The 21141-nt window shown below is 44.5% G+C and overlaps 1 protein-coding gene across 1 annotated transcript; it reads right to left on the reverse strand.

The window, feature by feature from the left end:
* Positions 1–1076: 1076 nt before the first annotated feature.
* Positions 1077–20929, reverse strand: OTOP1 (otopetrin 1). Its single transcript, XM_083399126.1, has 6 exons — positions 20588–20929; positions 9323–9459; positions 7509–7567; positions 5518–5648; positions 3801–4747; positions 1077–2129 (listed from the first exon to the last, which is right to left on the reverse strand). The coding sequence occupies exons 1-6, from the start codon at positions 20760–20762 to the stop codon at positions 1959–1961; spliced, it is 1620 nt and encodes a 539-aa protein (XP_083255252.1). The 5' UTR covers positions 20763–20929; the 3' UTR covers positions 1077–1958.
* Positions 20930–21141: the final 212 nt, after the last annotated feature.

Consider the following 21141-nt stretch of genomic DNA (forward strand, 5'->3'; position numbering starts at 1 on the left):
TGGGGGGAGAAGGGATTTCATACTGCCTGGCAAGCTGGGATGCTTGCACAGGCAGAACAAATGGAAGAGCACAATGTTGCATGTCATCCAGTATGTTTAGGATTGCCATTTACACATCAACAAAAAACAAGGACAAAAGTGATATACATATGCTAATTTATATATACACATGCAAATTTTAAAACAATTAGTATAATTTAAATAAATAAATATATCATCATCTGAGGGAATATTCTAATCAGGTGACCAGTGCCTGCTCAGTTTGCTGCCCGGGTGCTAAGGGCCACTGGCTGCCCCCTCTTCATTCCAGGAGGTTCGCCATGGCAAGACGAGGACCAATCTGGGCCCCATCCATGGATCAGAGAAGCAGTGGCTTCAAAGAGCTTGCTTCAGCTCCTTCCTGCTAGACAGAACTCTGCTCCCATTGTCAGTTGCCCTGAGACTGCAGAAGCCAGGGGGCATGGAGAAAGATAATATCCCACCCTCAATCCACCCCCCAATCCATTGGCCAAAGGATAAGAAGGGCCACCAACTGCTATTCAAGCAACAGAAGATCAGCCTGGTCCAAACAGAAGTGTCTGCGTATAGCTTGGCACTTAATTCTGGCCTTCCAAACCCAATTTCCTTATCCCTCCATTCCACTTCCCATCTCTGCGCATCCAGTGTCCTCCCGGTGGCTGTCTGGGCAGGGATGTGTCTTTCATTTTTATTGATGTGAGTTTGAGAGACGATACTTTTATGAAACATTGGATGAAAATAAGTAAATATGGGCTCCTTAATGATTCCTTATCTTCAAACCCAACTTGGATCAGACAGCCCTTTGCATAGAGAAGCGTCCTCTGTCAAGAAGAGCCATGGCCACCCTGGAGTATTTTGACTTTGCAGGGCTAACACTGCCACAATCTAATCTATCAACCAGACTTTACAACATCAGCTTTGTTTTGGCAAAATGAAAGTCTCAACTCTTAAGGAAATTAGCTTTCATTATTTAGTAAGTTCACACACAAATACAAAAATACATATAAAAAATACAAAGCAATTGTGGCCTCCAATATCTAGCCATGTCTGTGTTGTGAAATGTTAACATAACATTGTTCTCCTATTTTTCAAACATTAAATTGTCTGTTCAACCAATCCAGACATTTTTTTAGTCCCACTGGTGCACGCGCTCTCCCGCCATTGCAATCAGCAAAACTTAAATGTGATTAAATGTGGCTACATTCATGAGCTTAGCCAGGTTTTAAGTTGGGGGGGCGCACCCCCTTGTCAACATCCTCTGTCTGGCTCTGTCTAGCAGATTCAAAATGAAATGTCCCAACAACAGTTGTTTTAAATTACTTTCTTTTGACCCCAAGTGCTCAGAAAAATCTGTCAAAATCTTTCTACAATTTCTACTTCTAGTTAAGTATTTTTATTTATTTACTTGATTGGGGAGGCAGCTGCCCCCCTGGCTATGTCCATAGCTAGATGATGATGATGATGATGATGATGATTACAAATCTCTAAATACTCAGAGAAAAATGTGTCTATATACATTGAATTGGTAATGTGTTTTATTTTCTAACAAGGGAGAAAAATAGCCAGGGAAAGGTTCAGTCTTATTTTCATTGACTTCGCCATATAGAGACAATGTATTAAATTCTTGCCTACATTGTTGTGGCAGGAGGGACCCATGAGGTATTAGGAGTTCCACCTTGGGTTGCCCCATATCCTCTTTTTCCAGGACATGTCCTCTTTTTCATGGGTAGAGTCGTCACAGTGATCCATGGTTAAAAGTAGAAGTCGGCAAATGTCTCCTCTTTTTTGCTCTTCAAAATATGGCACGTGTCAATTGTCTGCACCTTCTTCATTATCTTTTCATTCAAACTGCACATTCTACTTTGGCCAAACATTGGCTGCTGCATTCGTGTTCTTTAGTCATCCATCCATCCTTCACTGTTTTTTAAAAAAAATGAAATTCATGTTTTGCAAATGACCTCAAAAAGGGAAGCAGCTGAGTGCATCCGATAGAAAATGGAAAAAGGCATTGCAAGGTTAACCACCGTGATCCAAGGCTCAAATCCAAAAACCATTTCTTCCAGTCCATTGTCATACTCAGGGCGGCAGCCAAAAGCTGGTGGAATCCAAAGCTATGAATAAGAATGAAAGGAAAATAAATATAAATGTTAACATCCCCATGAGGTTATACAGGAAACAAATTTTAAGACTATTCATTCAAAATCTGACTCAAATTTCAGTTGCAGAATTTCACATTTTTTACTTTTGATTAAACTGATATGCTCATAGAATTTTGGTTGGCCTGTGCCAAGGACTTATGCCTCAAAATAACCTTGCCTGGCTTCCTCTCAATTTGCTTTTTAAAACTGGACCAATTTGGATCTGTTCAAGATTTCACATGACCAAAGGAAAGAGGTAATCATTATTCAGTTTGGAGTGTTTGGCTCCAGGGTAAAATGTGCCCCACCTCCACTATACCCAGGGAGGATTCTTCAGAACTGTTTGATTTACATTCTCTCTGTGCTGTGGAGCTAGTTTATGCAATACCAACTCTGAGGCCAGTTCTAGGTGACCTCACTTTAGCCAGGAGTACAGCTAGGGGAAATTCATAGATAAATGACTCTAGGCCACATTCGGAAGCGATAGCTGCTAGGAGTCTGAAGAATGGACAATGCCCAAAGGATAGCACCAATATACTCAAGGAGATAGCCAAGGGCAAATTGAAGAGCTGCAAACCACAGCAAGGGATACTGGTGTGGACATAACCACACGAAACTCAGACCTAGACTCAGACCACTTCTCAAGAATTATCAGGCCAATCCCAAAACAGTTTCTTCAGTGGGAAGCCTGAGGATCCGTAATGCTTGTTCATAAATAATATGCTATAAATATGCTGCCATGATGATCAGTTTTAACTTTTCCCTTTCAGCTTTCAGTTGTGTCTTTCTCCTTCATATAGCAATTTACACATTGATTCTGGAGTAAGCACCGGCACATGAGCTGATCTAATCTAGTGCTGGTATGAGACTAGCCATCCTATAAACCAGGGTGGGAACCACTTTTGGCCATAGGGCAAATCCCAAAGTGACCCAACTCTGCAAGGCTGCTCACATATCAATCGCCTGACATCATATGATGCCAAGTGCGAGGAAGGTTAATCAGGGTAGGGCAGGTTAACGTAAGTTCCCAACTGAAGCTGCTTGGAGATACGGAGTGGTGCTGGTCACTGCCAAAAGCAGCACAGCTTGCACTGAGCACCGTAAGCTGCTTTCAGACTTCCTGCATTTTATTACCACTGATTAAAACCACATATTACATTAAAGCCCAGTTGAAAAAATTATATAAACCCAATGTATGTAATCAAGGAAAAGGCTTCCAAAAATTTCAGTGTGACTTAATAACAAAGACTACAAAACCGAAATGTGACTTCTTCACTTGCGTTTGGCACTGAAGTGAAATGTGTAACCTGTGCTTGAGCACATCACATCCCATTTCAATATGATTTATCGGTGAGTTAATCAATACATTTTTCAACAAAGCCTTCAGCTTCCATAGGGATTAAACTTTAAATAATTTGCTCGACCTTGTTTGATTGGTGTTTCCAAGGAAAATAGGCACAGTGGGAGACGACGTCAGCAATGCCTCAACTGGTCTCTGCAGCTGAGCTTTTGATAGCACTCGGTGACTAGGGTCATCTCTTTGATCATCTCTACAGATCAAAGTGCTGCTAAACTAGCTTTTGTTTGTTTCTAATCAGTTGGCAAGACTGGAATAATTGCCATTATTTTTGCATAATAACTTACCGAAAGATTACATAGGAACAAAAATGCAGCAATATTCTTCAGGATGTTTCTTTTGTTGTTGACAGAAGAATTTTTGCTATAAAGTGAGAAATCAGAGGTGGAGGGAGTGACTGGTGTGTTGCCTTGACTTTTGTCTTCATCTAGAGCATCACTTCCACTGCTCTCAGGCAGAATATTATTTCCATTAAACATGTATGGTGACTCTCCATTTTGAATGCCATCCATTCCATTATATATTTCTTTGTAAGAAGGTGCAGGTGAAAGAGTATTTCCATTGGACACAGTTAGTATGCGAATTGTTTTAATGTCATCATTAACCTTTTCATGCTCACGGTGTATGGATTCAATTATAAAGAGGTTCTGAATATATTTCTCAAATATAACAAGTATGGAAAAGGGCAGATTATACCATGTATATGTAGGGTGAGAATCAGCACAAATTATTGCAAGGATGGAACCCCAAGACAGAAGCCAGGATCCTGAGGCAGCTCCAACCAGTAAGTCTGCATCAAGTTTCCTAGCTGGGTTTTTGGAAACATCCAATGATTTTTCTTCAAGCCGGTAAATCAGAAGAGCAACTATTCCAGCTACACACATCATTGTCAGTACTGCAATACTATACAAATAAAACATAATAAGTCCTATTTCGCTCTTTATTTTTGAACGCCCTATCTGAAACAAATAGACAACAACAATAGCTATTGTTGTGGTGAACACAACCAGTCCTAAAATGGCACCCAATGTTTTCCCTTGAAACTTGAATGTTATCTTGTGTTGCTGAAGGTGTTCCACTTTGCGTCCAATATTCTTCCATAGCACATAGAGCATTGTGGATGCCATAATGTGATACTCAATGTTGAAGGGGTACAAGTAATATATTCCTTGGGAAAATATGGAGCAGAGGACTGTTGTGGTACAATTGCACTGTGGCTCATGATCATCCAATTCTAAAAAGAAAGAGTGAGACCAAGACATGAGATGGCATCACATTATAAGTATTAATTTTACCTAAACAAATTGTGAAATATCAGCCAAAGGGATACTTGGTGCCTCCAGTAGCTGCCCAAGAGGGAATAGCTTTACAAAAGGGACAGCTACTTAGATAAAGCAAATACCAAGTTTATAAAGACAGAACACAAAAATGGCAAAGATCAAGGTATGATTAAGCTCACTGAGTTCAGTGAGAGATACATAAGCACATTTTTTGCACCAATACTGAAAAAATTGCACCAATATTGAAATGGTTACATGTTTTAAACATGATGGGTGCAGTTTGGGGGGGGGGGTATCACTCCTTCCTGTTAAAGTCTTTGGCCCAGGAAGAGACAGTGAAATACTGGAAGCAAGCCGCTGGCTGTGCAGGTGGTCTCATCAGGAAAGGTTTGGTTTCTTGGACCATGGTCTTTTCTTCCTTGAGGAAGGACTTCTGGCAAGAGATGGGTTGCAACCTCACAGCAATTGACAAGAACACAGTTGATAAGAGTCTTGCAAACCTGATCAGGAAAGCTTTAAACTCAATCCTGAGGGGGAGGGAGGCTATATTACAGATGACAGGGGAACACCTGATGCTAGGGATAATAGTTTCATTGATGCACAAGATACTGAGCTGGTGCTACAGCAACTCACTAAAGGACACAAACTACAAGACTTTAAAACAGAATTGGGGGAGGGGTAGCCAATGTAGAGAAGAGAAATTATAGCAAAAAAATTATCTTACCTATTGTTATGTTTCCAAATCCAAGAGTGATTAACCTTTCCTTGTGTTCATTAAGTTGATGCTTTGATTCTGTTAACACACCATTTGTCCACAAAAGCAAATTTGTAAATACAGAATGGATCACTCCAAACCTAGAAAATAAATAAAGCAAATAAGTTATTGACAACAGTGTATAAAACATATCAGTGAAGTATTTTATTTTCCAGTATTTATTATTGGTGAACAAGTAAAGAACACTACAGTCTATGTGTTTCACCAATCTTTCCCTGTTTACATGATGTAACATAGAAAATAGTATGGCTTCAAATTATACCTGTCCGCCTATTACAGATTTGCACATCACTAAAAGTTGCATATAGGTGGCCTGTGAGACTTTAAATATCCTAGGGATATTTGACAGCAGGTTCTCATCAGCAAACTACAATTCCCAGGACTCATGAGAGCAGTTAGGACATTTAACTGGTATGAAGCTGAAATAACTTTGTAATATACAGTAACTCTCCAAGGAGAGAGGTTTTTTTTAGTCCTCATTTAATTAAAAAAAAAAACTATCAGAGTTGGGAGATAGATCCCGCCCCTGATCCTTGTTTATTGTGTCTCCAATCAAAGCATGCCATTCTCTACATCAGGCTTCCTCAAACTCGGCCCTCCAGATGTTTTGAGACTGCAGTTCCCATCATCCCTGACCACTGGTCCTGCTAGCTAGGGATCATGGGAGTTGTAGGCCAAAAACATCTGGAGGGCCGAGGTTGAGGAAGCCTGCTCTACATGGTACATCTCCACCCACCTAACCAAATTTAAAATGTTATATAACCTGTTCAAGTCTTTGAGGACAGATGGAGCAGAAAATATACTAACTCACACTTAGGTACTAGTTTTCAGAGATGTCAGCATGGCTGCTCACAGATGGTAGTTAAAGGACAGGGTTCAGTATTATGCCAGACAAATAAATATAATGCTTTGCTGAGATAATAATAAGGGATTTTGGTGTTTCATAGGTGGGAAGGAACGCTTACCCTTAGCATTGCTATGCTGGTGATAAGAAGATTGCAGAAGGCCTGCCAGTTTGCAACAACTATTCAGAAGACTACTGGTGCACAGAAGCACGCCTATGATGCCAGATCGCACTATTAGGGTCTGAGATTCTGCCTTTCAACCTGAGCTGAAGTGCTGCTGTCTGAAAAGGTATTCTGTGAGCTTTGGAGAAGTGCTCAACATTCTGAAATGCACCACTCTTCCCCAGAACCTCATACAAATTGCAATTATTGGAAGGCCAAATGGCCCCCATAATTTCCAGTGGAGAAGGAAATTACTACAACAGTTTCCATCTGTCACCAGAATTAGAGAACATTCTGACCCCTCACAGAGTTGTAAATAGAACAGTTTTTAAAAGGGAAATTTAGAACTGCCCAGTGGTGTGTGACTATAATTTGTGAGGCAACCTACAACCTATTTCTGTGTTTTCTTCCTAAGTGCTTGAACACTTTCTTGCTTACAGTGATACTCCATGGCATTTAGAAGTCCCCACAGAGTGGAGAACATCCTCAGAACTGGGAATCGACAGCACCAGTGCAGAAGAGTGCTATAGTGAAGCTTCCTGCACGAGGCAGCATGAATTACAACAAACCTTTATTTGGAGTAAGGGATGTTTTAAAAATGAAAAAGAACAAGAGAAACAAAGAGCAGAAATGCGATCACGGTGCAACAGAATCAAGGCAAGTTCTTCAGGGGACCAAGGGAGAGATGAAGCAGCAGCCTCTGTCTCCCATGGAAGGACCACTTCAGGAAATGAGAATGGACAACTGCTGGCATACAAATATTAGGTTTCTGGGGGTCCTTCCAACTGAGGATGCTGTAATTTTATTTTAAAAAATCAAAACAGAGATGTAAACTATTATTTCCTAAACATTAATATAAACATTTTCAGTACCAGTAGTTTCTCACTGATATTTCCCAGGTTAAAAATATAAGGAAGAATATATTCATTTTACCTCTCCAACATTTTGAAGGATTGGATAATATCCTTTGCATGGGACCATAAGAAGTATACCTGAAAACATATATGAAAAAATAATTGGGTCATTTGGGAAAGTGGTACTATTTGCTATGAACAAATAAGATATGTCAGGGATGAACAATAAGGAAAAATGTGCAAGAGATCACAGGAATCCAGATTTACTAACCCAATGACAGGACATTTTACTTAAGCCCTATGCAGATGAACTGCTCACACATTCTGTCAACATGTGAGTTGGGTGACATTATTCAAATTCTTTGCTATATAAAGACAATGTTTTGTATTAATTCAACTCCTCCTAGGCAATTCAAATAGAAAGTACCAAACTGAGGGTCAAGTACAAGGATGCATATACCGGGTTCCCTCCTGAGTGTTCTGGTTATATATGCTGTAGAACCAGATGTGTGCTCTGTAATTTATTTTGTTTGATCATTTTAAGGCTGAGAAAAACAAGCAACAAAAGACGGAGACTAAAGGGCCATGGGAAGCATTGCAGTTACAAAAGGGGTTTGGGGGAAGACTGGGAGCCTTTGTTTAGTTTAGCTGTTTCAAACCCAAACCAGTAATAGGAGTGTTATTCTCCTTGCTTCAGGTTCTTAGATCATGCCCTTCACTGTGATGTTGCAGTATTTGCAAGAGGTGTATTATGTGGCAATTATATATGGTTGTATCTCTCCCCCCTTCCTCTGTGCAGCTCTACAGTATATACGGAGGGGCTTAGGTTACCTCTCTGCTTCAAGGTTGACTGCATACAGAAGGAAAGGATATTTGTGTTGTTCTCCACAAACTGCATATACAGAAGGGCAAGAAACAAACTGGCTCTCTGTCTGAAGCAGGAGACCATTACTCCACTCTATTTGCTGGGAAATCTGGCCAGCTGCCATTTTCTGCTTCACTGCTAAATATTACTTTGTCAAATTAAAGTTTTCTCCGTGTGTAAAACGTTTTGAATCCAAATGTACTAGTCACAGTCAAGCTAGCAAGTGCCTAGAACCAGAAAAATATAGTAGATGACTTTTCACCATAAATTTCATTTAAAAAAATTTCCCTGACAGGCTAGTATTTCACAGTTGTCTTTGTGCTGTTTGAAAGGGACTTATGTCCTTTGAAGGAAGAGAAGATTAGAAGGGCCCGTCAACTGAGCCAATGAGACAATGTCTTAGGCAGCGGTGGCAAAATAGTTATTAAATTGTCCCCCATTTAGAAAGAAGATTAATGCAGCATAATTATATGGCTTTAATTAAAGAGATTTATAACAGTTTTCATCCGAGGCAACATTTGAGACATAGCTAACATTCAGTGTGTATGTTTAATCCATTATTGCATTTTTATGTGTACATTTGTAAGTGCGGGAGATTTGTGTTTACGTACCCACCCTACACTGCATAATGTTGATTCGCTTGCACAAGAGGCATTGATAACCAAACATATTCTGTTTGAAATGGCAGCCCCGTGAACCTGAGAGCATGTTGCATTCATCACGTTCAAAAGTAACCATGTTTAAGCCAGATTCTGATTGCGGAAAATTCTGAGACCTCCCTAGAATCAAACAGAGGGAACTGGAGGGAATCGTGGTCAAACAAACAAGGACGCAGGAGCTTCCAGATTTCTCTGCCTATCTCTTCATAATACCTAATAGTTCTAGCCTGGCTTTTGCTATTCGTCACATGGTGAATATTGAACAAGACTTGAAGATGGTGGGGTTTTTTGCTTTGCTTTGGGACTGTGCTGCACTATCTGAAAAACACAAGCACACAGGTAGGAATAATCAAAAACCAATGGTTTTACCTGCAGCAGTGTATGTACTGCATGTGTGGCAGGAAAAATACCTTCCGTGACTGATAAGCAATCTGAATATCCAACAAAGTATCCAATTTTGAAAGAGTCCATAATTAAAGTAATCGCTGCAAACAAAGTAATTGCACCTGAAATAAAATTAAAAATATTATAAAATGTCATTATGAGGGCAACATCTTTATATGCTACAGACAACAAATAAGAAGAAAAACACTAATAGGAAAATTAATGTGAAGATAGTGAAAATGTAAAGAAATAAACCTCTCACGCCTGTGGACCCTGTGTTTTTAACATTTTATGACTTGTGGTTTTATTGTATGGTCTTATGTTTTTATTGCTATAAACTGATTTGATTCTTTAAAGCTACAGCAGTATACAATTTTTTTAAAAAAAATAATAAGTAAACTCCCTTTCCTGCTGCCTCATTAAACTCTGAACCATTAATGGGTCGTAGCACTGCAGGTAGGAAGTGGCTATAATTCTGCTATTGTTATTTAGAGCAGCATTTCTTAACCTGCGGATGGATTGCAAAGTCTGTGCAAGTAGGTTGTGGTTGCTTATGTACAGGCAACTCCCCCTTTGCGCGGGGGTTGCATCCCAAGGCACTGCACACCTTGGTGGGGTGTGCTGAAGCCTGCCCCCTTCTGCTTCCGCACCTGCCCCACCCTGCCCCCCATTCTGCCCCCTTCCGGGCCCCAAAACTTGTGTGCTTTTGTGGTCACATGCATGCCAAACACCTGCAAATTTGCCTTTAAACTAAAAATAATTATTGCTTGCAATCGTCAACTGGTATGACAAATACCTCTTACAGCTTTTTGTTTTGTTGGCTTATTGTAATATTGTTAGCACTAGCATTCAAACATTGGAAAGGCTCAAACTTTCCAGTCTAGCACTTGGGATCTGCTCTCTGGCAGCTGGTGGGAAATCCAGCCACCATTTGCCACAAGGTGCTCACTGGTGTTAGGTAAATTTTTGCTTGGATGCATCAAGCAATGATTACAAAATAGGAAACTTGCCATTAAACTTGCCATTAAAACTGGGAAAGTACTAAGGTCCAAAATTAATGTGATAATAAATCAATGGGTCATCATACTATGTAAATTTGGACTTGTGGGCTACCATGCGGGGGGGGAGGGGAGTTGGGAACTGCTGGTTTATTACTCTCAGAGCCGTCTTTCCCATAGGGCTTAGTGGTGCGTTGCGCCAGGGTGCCGGCCTCTCAGGGGTGCCCCAGCAAGTGGGGGAGCTGCACGGCTTTGCCAGTGGCCTCCCCTTTCCCTGCACGCCCACCAGCTGTGCCCCGTCAACCATATGGCTGGTGGGCGCACAGCTTCACTCCCAAGCCTCTGCGGGGATCATTCTCCTCCCGAGGAGGTTTGGGAGGGAAGCTGCGCTCTCATAGAATCATAGAGTTGGAAGAGACCACAAGGGCCATCGAGTCCAACCCCCTGCCAAGCAGGAAACACCACCAGAGCACTCCTGACATATGGCTGTCAAGCCTCTGCTTAAAGACCTCCAAAGAAGGAGACTCCACCACACTCCTTGGCAGCAAATTCCACTGTCGAACAGCTCTTACTGTCAGGAAGTTCTTCCTAATGTTTAGGTGGAATCTTCTTTCTTGTAGAAGAGGCTTGGGAGGGGTGCAACTTCACTCCCAAGTCTCTGCGGGGATCACTCTCCCGCAGCAGCATGGGGGAGAGTTGTGCCCCCCTCCCCCATGGCTGGCAGTGCGCAACTACAGCCACCCCAACACTATCCGTGGTAATTAGGGGGCGCTGGGTGGATATTTGCACCCCGGCGCCGCATCTGCTAAAGACGGCCCTGATTACTCTATTTTTTAAAACTTATCAATCGCTCCAGTCTCTTAGGATCAGGAGAGCTAGAAATTGAAGTAAACCACAACTCATTTTCATAAGATTAACATAATTACCCAGGAGTAAATGTATGAAGGATTACAAATTGAGGACAAATTAAGCCAGAAGTCCTTAAGCAAATAGAGCTTCTTTGTTGGCTACCACCCACAATCCTCTGCAGTTACCGGGATGTTAGTCACAATAAACACATGGAAATTAACTTATCAGTAAACATGCATTGTAAATATATTAATCAGGACTTGTACTGGGGGATTTTAGGATATGGGGAAAGACTTGCTGTGCCAGAAATACACCTCTATACCACCAGCAAAACTCTGCTGATGGAGAGACCAAAACAGGGGGGGGGGGGGACAGGGACAAACATCACATCCTATATGCCTCCCAATAGTGATTTTGCCTTTGATACAACATTATGCCAATTTAAGAGGTGGCAGAAACAAAAAACCACCCATTGACCTCAAGGAAGCCCTAGGTAAAGGGACCCCTGACCATTAGGTCCAGTCGTGACCAAAGCTGAGGTTGCAGTGCTCATCTCGCTTTATTGGCCGAGGGAGCCAGCGTACAGCTTCCGGGTCATGTGGCCAGCATGAGTAAGCCGCTTCTGGTGAACCAGAGCAGCGCACAGAAATGCGGTTTACCTTCCTGCCGGGAGCCCTACCCCCCACCAAAAAAACAGTCCCCACTTCTCATCTTCCCTGCATATTTCCATCACAATAGATCAGACAAACTCTGCACTCAACCACAGTACTCCAACAGCAACATAATGTATTATGTATTTATTTATTTATAAAATTTCTACACTGCTTGATTGAGCGGGTTTTACAAAGCAGCTTACAAAAGGATAAATCAAGAAAATCAAGAAAAAAATTACAAGAGCACTTAAAAGCATGCAAAAGTTTGAATACCAAAACAGATTAAAATGACAAAAAAACTAAAATTACTGAAACAGATTAAAATATTAAGCACCAGCAGGGAGATGTCTAGTTTTAAAAGGAACACTGAACAAATACAGGAAGGGCAGATTGCTAACACTTGTCATTGCCAAAAAGTTCTTATAGGCGCTAGGTCTCAAGACTTCAAACATAAACTTCCAACAGCAACCCCCACCCCACTCTCAGAACTTGAAAACAAAGACAAAGTAGCCCTCCAGCTAATTGCTGTGAAAATCCCACAGTCCACACCATATTGTAAACTGCTCTGTGGTCCTCAGATGAAAGGTGGTATAGACATTTAATAAATAATAGTAAGATAATAATATATTCCTTGGCTAAACACTCCTTCAATCATAACAGCTAGAACCAGTGTCCGCCTTTGCCACACATTCACTACAGACAGAGTGAGGATTAGTTAAATTTACAGCCAATTCGTGCTCCCTGAACATCAAACAGAGGATTGGCTTGAATGGGTGCAAAGGAATGCCACATCCGTGTTCACCTCCATCCAGACCATCCAGAAGCAGAGCTCCCCTTTCTACTCAACAGACACATTCGGCCCCCCTTACCTTATTTCTACTCCCATCCAGCAGAGGTCAAGGTAAATAAGAAGGGTGGCTTTTGGATCTCAGTGAAGTGGGACCAAGATATTTCACTTCATCTTTACTCCTGAAATCATGGAGCTAAATGTACGGCTCAAGGAAAGAATATGGGCCGACTTGCCCTAGAGCTCAAGGCGATCCAGCCCCTGCAATCTCTGGGGTTGGTCATCATGCTCACTCTTCCTCCACACCAAATCTACTGAGGAGGATCAGACTGCATTTGGAAGGTATGAGCCATGGAGACTGGCTGAGCACTTTCAGCCAAACTCAGCCTTGGAGCTAGAGATTGTGAGGCTTGATCTCAGCTGGTTTCTCCTCAGCCATCCAAATCCCCTGGCCTGACCAGCCATTGGGACAGGGGCTCTCTAACAATGGGGACTCTTTCTTCTCCCTGCATTAGGATAACAATCCATTTTATCATTTATTTACTAGCTTTCCTCCAAGGAACTCAAGGCGCTGTACCCCACACACTTTTGTCCCTGCAGCTCTGTGAGGTAGGTGAGGGGGCTCAGCATCACCCCAGCAACCAACATGACCATGTGGGGATTTGAATCTGGGTCTCCCCGATCCTAGTTAAACCCTCTGCTCACTTACACCCCATTGGCTACACACTCGCTGAATGGGAAAAAATGCCTAAGGGTTAGAATAGTTGTATTTTTCTGGGGACTATAAACACATGGCTGTACCATTTTGGGAACCCAGCACTATACTGGTAGCAACTGCAGTAAGAAATTTCAAAAAGGCATATATTTTGAAGCAGGAATAACTTCCCCATATCACCTTTTGATTTTCCGCCATTAGTTTACAGCTTCTTTGTGTATGAGTCAATGCCTTAGAAGAAATTAGGACTTGCTTATGTAAGTATTATCCTTAGCACGCATCTGTGCATCGCCAGAAACCTGTCATTCCATGCTAAAGGAAGAAATACTGTTAAGTAAAACTTGTTTGGCCTGCTCAACTTCCTGCACTTGTACCTCTCCAGCCCCCCCCCCCCCCGCCCTCCCCAGGCTAATAGCAGCTTCCGAGTAATTTACAGCATGGCAAAGGGCAAAGGAGGAAAGGGTTAAACCCCCTTCCCCAGTGCTGATCTTCAAAGTAGACCCAAGGAGCAACTGACTGTCATGGAAGATCCTAATTATGGTTTGCCCCCCAGATATTTATTTCTGCTGGCTCATTCTATTACACTTTACAGCGCAGCAAGAATAACCTTCCTCAGAACGCCTTTGCTTTCTTTCTGCTACGTTTTGCAATGGGTTTCCTTATTTTACTTTTATAACTCTCAGAATTTTTTGAAAGATAAAGTGGGTGCTTCCTGGGGTTAAGGACATGGGCTACACAGTCCTAACCTCACTTTCCTGGTAGTAAGCCCCCCTGAATTCAATAGGACGTATATTTGAGTAGACATAAGATAGGACTGTGCTGTTTCATCCTGACCTAAACACATTTACTCAACAATAAATATGATTCAAGCTCTCAAGGAGAAAGAGAAATACTTTTAAAAACATGTTGACTAATTGAACTGGATGGGCCTTCCTGTGATCAAGGCAGATAGCAACCTGTATCTCTTTTTAGGCACTTATGTGCCTGTTGTTGTTGTTTAGTCGTTTAGTCGTGTCCGCCTCTTCATGACCCCCTGGACCAGAGCACACCAGTCCCTCCTGTCTTCCACTGCCTCCCGCAGTTTGGTCAAACTCATGCTGGTAGCTTCAAGAACAATGTCCCACCATCTCGTCCTCTGTCGTCCCCTTCTCCTTCTGCCCTCCATCTTTCCCAACATCAGGGTCTTTTCCAGGGAGTCTTCTCTTCTCATGAGGTGGCCAAAGTATTGGAACCTCAGCTTCATGATCTGTCCTTCCAGTGAGCACTCAGGGCTGATTTCCTTCAGAATGGATAGGTTTGATCTTCTTGCAGTCCATGGGACTCTCAAGAGTCTCCTCCAGCACCATAATTCAAAAGCATCAATTCTTCAGCGATCAGCCTTCTTTATGGTCCAGCTCTCACTTCCATACATCACTACTGGGAAAACCATAGCTTTAACTATACGGACCTTTGTTGGCAAGGTGATGTCTCTACTTTTTAAGATGCTGTCTAGTTCTGCAAACTAGACGTGGGTGGCACTGTGGGTTAAAGCCTCAGCGCCTAGGGCTTGCCGATCGAAAGGTCGGCGGTTCGAATCCCTGCGGCGGGGTGCGCTCCCGCTGTTCGGTCCCAGCGCCTGCCAACCTAGCAGTTCGAAAGCACTCTCGGGTGCAAGTAGATAAATAGGGACCGCTTACTAGCGGGAAGGTAAACGGCGTTTCCGTGTGCGGCTCTGGCTCGCCAGAGCAGTGATGTCACGCTGGCCACGTGACCTGGAAGTGTCTTTGGACAGCGCTGGCCCCCGGCCTCTTGAGTGAGATGGGCGCACAACCCTAGAGTCTGTCAAGACTGGCCCGTACGGGCAGGGGTACCTTTACCTTTACCTAGTTCTGCAAAATTCCTATCTTTCCAACATCCTGACCTAATAATTTAACATCTGTAATATATATCACGTATATATCATGTGTCTGTGTGTGTGTGTAATTTACTTACTGTATATATACTGTATATAGTTCCTTACAGTAAGTAAATCAGTACAAATATTTGCTATACAAATTAGCAAACACAGAACATAATAACCATTGGTATCAGTGTAGCTTACTTATCATGCATAGACTGGACTGCAAATGTGATATATTCTCAAATGCTCTTTCCAAGCCTGTGTTTTTTCCAGTTTAAAGCAATCCTAATATGACTGGAACATAGAATATTCTGCTGTGCATAAGGGTAAAGGGACCCCTGACCATTAGGTCCAGTCGTGGCCAACTCTGGGGTTGCGGCGCTCATCTCGCTTTATTGGCCAAGGAAGCTGGCGTACAGCTTCCAAGTCATGTGGCCAGCATGACTAAGCTGCTTCTGGAAAACCAGAGCAGTGCACGGAAACACTGTTTACCTTCCTGCTGGAGCAGTACCTATTTATCTACTTGCACTTTAATGTGCTTTCGAACTGCTAGGTTGGCAGGAGCAGGGACTGAGCAACGGGAGCTCACCCCATCACAGTGATTCAAACCACCGACCTTCTGATCGGCAAGTCCTAGGCTCTGTGGTTTAACCCACAGCGCCACCCGCGTCCCGTCCTGTGCATACTTACTGCATAATTACTGATTTACTTTGAGTTGATGCTGAACTCAATGTTAACTTGGTTAGAACTAGGCTGCAAGAGTACAGTTCTATGCATACCTTTGTGGAATAAGGCTGCAGTCCTAGCCATACCTACTTGAAAGTAAATACTGTTTAAATCAGTGGTGCTGACTTATGTTCCCCTGGATATGATGGGCTGCATATCTAGTTCAGAATAAACATGCACACGATGAAACTGTGGGCAGATTATAATGGTGCAATCGCACCAAGATCAATGCATGCAAGGACTCTTGAGTTTTGTTTATTTTCTTAGCTCTTCTAGAAGGAAAGTTATGAAGGAAAGTGTTCATTCACCTTTCAGTGGTTTTTAGCCAATGAGTGACATGAAGTATTTGATTGATGACTGATTTGTTTCTACATTGGGTTACAGGTATCCTGCCCTGAGCTTTATCTCACCCTCCAGTACACTTTTTTTATCTTGCTTTAGCATCGTTTTCTAGTCCTTGGAATATCCATAGTTCCCTCCCTCCCTTTCTTCACTGAGATCAGGCACTCTCTATAAATTATGTTCTACAAATACTACTAAACAATAAGGAGGGTGTGTGTGAGTCCCCTCCCCCACATGACAAATGCAAAATGTGTAAACTTTGCAAAGAGACTTCGGCACGTCCCATGCTAATACTTGCTATGCAGTCCAGGCATTCATACACTGGAAGTGGCAAACCTACAGAGAACAGCTGGTTGTGCCCCATCTTGGCCTTTGCCTAGTCTGCCTTCGCAGACAGGAAGTGTGTGTTTTTCTGCATCAGTTTCTTTGACTGACTGATACCTGCCTGAAGCTAAGAGTGCTTGTGCTGATTGTAGTGTGGGATATTGCTTGATTGCTGGCATAGGAAACACAGCTGGGTTGTGTTCCAGGGCCTGCCTTACTATAACAACAGGCTCAGCTCCATGCCCCCCCCCAGGAGCAACACCACGGGATTTAACCCTTTGGGTTGTCCCACAGGGGTAGGGGTGCCCCACATTGTCAGTCAATTATAGAGCTGTAGGCCATGTGCTGTGGGAGACTGGCCTCTGACCCACACCCAGGCTAAGAGCCTGGAGGAGGGGAAGTTTGGTGGGGTTCCCCCATAGTGAGAGGCAGAGGGAGACAAGTTTTGGGGGATTTACCATCTACTTCCCGATAGTGTGGGATATGCATGATGCTGCACTTTAGCTTACAATCTGTAGCCCTAATCTCCCAGCAGCATGTGGCAGTGCATTAATGCATCAGGGTGAGCAGGTAGCAGGGAATGGTGGAGATGCTGTCCAAATTTCTCTGGTGGTGGGAAGGAGTGGAGAGGCTGACTACCATCAGCAACATGATTAGTCCCTGTTCCTTATTCCAGCCCACCAACTCCTCTCAGAGTCACTGGTAGCAAATTGACTGAGCCCTCTGGTCTGGTGGTGCTGTTGCAAAATGCCAGATCAGTCCACAGTAAGACTATGCGCATCCACGACTTGACTGCTTAACAGAGACTTGGGGGAGTGACCTCCCTCACTGTGCCCAACTGGTTCTCAGTACTGCGCCAGCCTAGAATGGGGGAGCGGGGTTTTCAGGGGGGTGTTGCTGTTGTCCATAAGAGCAGGAAACTTTTAACACTGGGATGGACTTAAGAGGGTCTGCACCTGGTGTTGAGCCAGAGAGACAGATTGGGGAAGCTGTTGATCTACTGACCAGCCTGTCGCCCAGCAGAATCCTTGACCAGGCTGGATGAAGTAGTCTCTGGGATACTGATGGAGGATCTCGTGATGATAGTTCTGGGTGTTATTTGCGCCCAAACCACCCCCACGGTAACTTCCTACATAATTCTCCTCCCACACTTTGCTACAACTAAGCACCCTTTTCACTAAGCCCAGTTATGAAGCCACCATCCTCTCCTGTTCTGCAGAACCTTTCTTGACCCTGCTTTCATCTTCACCCCATTTCCAAGCCTCCCACTCCCTCCTTTCATGCAACCACCTTTGTTCCCACATTGTCACCACCACCCTTTCCCTTTCCTCCTCTCTCTCTCTCTTAACTCTCCCTTACACAGAGATTGCCCTTATTTCCATGCCTTCTCCTCTCTCTTATTCTGCAGCCCCTTTGTGCACGCACTCCATGATGATATACAGTACAGTATCTTTAGGATTAATAGGGGCACTCACAAAATTTTCACTGTGGGTGCCCCGCTGGGTGACCCAACATGGCACTTGCATGACGTCACACGGCGAGCCGAGGCCTGATAGGGCCCATGCACCCTTCAAAAGTCCCGACAGGCCTTTCAGAGGGCCCAACAGGACTCGTCATAGTCACGGGAGGGTCCAACGGGGCCCATTGTGCCATGTGACATCATGTGCATGCTGTGCAGCACCATGTGACATCATGTGTGTGATGCGCCAGGCAGCCACAATGTGGGGTGGAACCTGGTGTGCCTGTGTCAGCATGTTTAGTTAGAGAAGGTTAAGTTCAGTTGGAAAGTTGTACTTATGTGGGTGTTTGCTCGTTAATAAAATATATATTTAAAATTGCTACATTGAATCTGGAACTCCATGTTGAAGACCATGGGATCAGGAATGAAACACATTGTGTGAAGGTAAAAGGTAAAGGGACCCCTGACCATTAGGTCCAGTCATGACTCTGGGGTTGCGGCACTCATCTCGCTTTATTGGCCGAGGGAGCCGGTGTACAGCTTCTGGGTCATGTGGCCAGCATGACTAAGCCACTTCTGGAGAACCAGAGCAGCGCACGGAAATGCCGTTTACCTTCCTGCCGGAGCGATACCTATTTATCTACTGGCACTTTTGTGCTTTCAAACTGCTAGGTTGGCAGGAGCAGGGACCGAGCAACGGGAGCTCACCCCGTCACGGGGATTTGAACTGCCGACCTTCTGATAGGCAAGCCCTAGGCTCTGTGGTTTAACCCACAGCGCCACCGTGCGGAGACAGCTGAAAAGAAGGGTGTTTGAGGACAGCAAGAAGGGAGAAACACTGAAAAAGCTGGCTGTTTTAAACAAAAACAGAAGTTTAATTAAAGCAGAGGTGGAGAGACACCGAGAGGAAAATGACAGCTTTAAACAACAGCAGATGTTTGAGTAAAGCAGGGATGGAGTAATACTGTTCACTGCGTACTTCACAGTTGGAGTATAGTTGTTGTGCAATCTGTTGTTGTGTTGGGAGTTTTTCTAAGGAAATGTTGTAGTGGGGGGAAAGGTAAATTGATTGTAGTAGCAATTTGCAGGGAGGGGTGATTAGTTGTTTTCCCATCCATGGGAGGATCTGTGGGTTCTTGTGTGCATGTGTCGGGAATACTGCTGGTATAAACACTTAAATGGGATTTTGTTGTTGTTGTTCAAAATGCTCAAGGCATCACACATGTTCTCTCCCCCCCTTTCCATTTTATCCTCACAACAAGCCTGTGAGTAGGTTAGGTTAAGGGACAGTGACCCGACCAAGGGCACAACATGAGTTTCAAGGCTGAGCGGGGATTTCAAATCTCTTTTCGCTCAAAAAGGAAAAATAAGGGGGATAGTACTTATTATGAGGTACTAATAAATAACCACAACAAATCATAGATTCACAGAGTTGGAAGGGACCCCAAGGGTCATCTAGTCCAACCCCCTGAAATGCAGGAATCTCAGCTAAAGCATCCAAGACAGATGACCATCCAACCAAACATCCAAATGACTACACTGCATGATTTGAATTTTCCCAAGCATGAGCATCTGAGCAAAATTGTTGTAAATCTTAAATCACTTTTAGTCCCCTCCATCTGAAACACCACGCCTGGTCTTGCACTGAATGTAGTATTTCCAGCTTAAGTTCGACAGCTGAAAGACCTACAGTAACGTGACTCATTTGCAACTCATGAAAGTTGTTCTTTGTACGGTTTAGGGTTGGCATTGGAGGACAGCAGGGCTCTTGTGCCCCTAACAGCTATGTGGCAGCCTGCAGGCAGGTATTAAACAGATGCCGCCTGCACACCATGATTTAAAGAACATTTGCAACATAATCCCCCCCTCAAAGAGTTCTGGGCGCTGTAGTTTATCCCTCACAGAGTTACAATTCCGAGCAACCTTTAGCAAACTACATTGTCCAGAATTCTTGGGGGGGGGATGTGCTTCTTATGTGTTTTAAAGGCATGTAGAGAGTAAGCCTTTTATAGTATGAAACGACAATTATAGGGAAAGCTTCACCTGTTGAAACTCTCTATTGGATGTTTTATTACTTGTGTGCGGTCCCTGATTTATTTCGGGGCACTCCACCCCCACCCCCCCTATTTGCAAAATAAGTTACGAGTTTGCATGTGACATAAAGCGCCTGCAAATAGCATCCCTTTCCGCGGTGCCGCAGAGCAGCCGGCCGGCCGGCCCGCAGTACGTGGGGCAGAGAAAATCCTGTTGGCCCCCTTGGCTAGAAGGCGGCCAAGTCCCGTTTTAAAGTCCCGCAGACTTCGACAGAAAGAGCGCGCGGTGAATTCTCCGCGAACTCCGGAGCGCGCCAACGCCGCAGCCAAGAGCGGCGGGACGGGCAAATAGCGGCTTGCGCGCGGGCCGCCCGAACCTCCTGGGACCGGAGAGGGAGCCTCCGGCGCGAGGCCAGGCCCGGGCCCAGGGATCCTCCGGGCGCCCGCGTGCGCCCCCCGCCCCCCGCCCCGCTCGCCCCACTCACACTTGAGCCATCGCGCTCCGGCGTGCGTGTCCTTGTCCTGGATGAGCCTCTTGTGCGCGTAGCGGCGGCAGATGTACCAGGCCATCCAGAGGATCTGCAGGAGCATGAGGGTGGTGAGGTACGAGAGGACGGCGCTCTGCGAGAAGCCCTTGGCGTGCACGGCCCACGCAAACATCAGCAGCAGCCCCGCCAGGAAGAGGTGCAAGCCGTACTGGCTGCTCAGGATCTCGGCGTTCTTCTCGGGCGTCCTGCGCAGCAGAGCCAGGCGGCCCCGCGGCGAGGCGGGCGGAGAGCCCTCGGCCGCCACCGGCTCCAGCTCCCAGCCGCCCTCCGCGCCGCCGCTTCTCTGGGCGCCGCTCTTCTGGCCCCTGGCGGGGGACCCCCCCAGGCTGCCCTCCCGCCCTTCCACGGCCATGTCTGCGGGGCTGAGTCTAGGCTGCCCGGCCAGGAGGAGGAGGAGGACGGGCTCGGGTCGCCGAGGGGATGCCGCGACACCTGTCAGGGCTCCCGGCGTGGGAATGGCTGGTGGAGTTTCGGCAACTTCCTCGCTCTCG

Source organism: Podarcis tiliguerta (assembly GCF_965153285.1).
Source record: "Podarcis tiliguerta genome assembly, chromosome: 9".
NCBI classification, from domain to species: Eukaryota; Metazoa; Chordata; class Lepidosauria; order Squamata; family Lacertidae; genus Podarcis; species Podarcis tiliguerta.

Bases quoted from the DNA above. Each gene is read 5' to 3' on its own strand.
- OTOP1 (XM_083399126.1), bottom strand. From the start codon at position 20,762: ATGTTTGCGTGGGCCGTGCACGCCAAGGGCTTCTCGCAGAGCGCCGTC. The intron at 5,649-7,508 runs GTAAAATGAATA...TTTATTTTCTAG, and splicing joins TCCTTCAAAATGTTGGAGAG to GTTTGGAGTGATCCATTCTG. The intron at 4,748-5,517 runs GTAAGATAATTT...CTTTCTTTTTAG, and splicing joins ATTTGGAAACATAACAATAG to AATTGGATGATCATGAGCCA.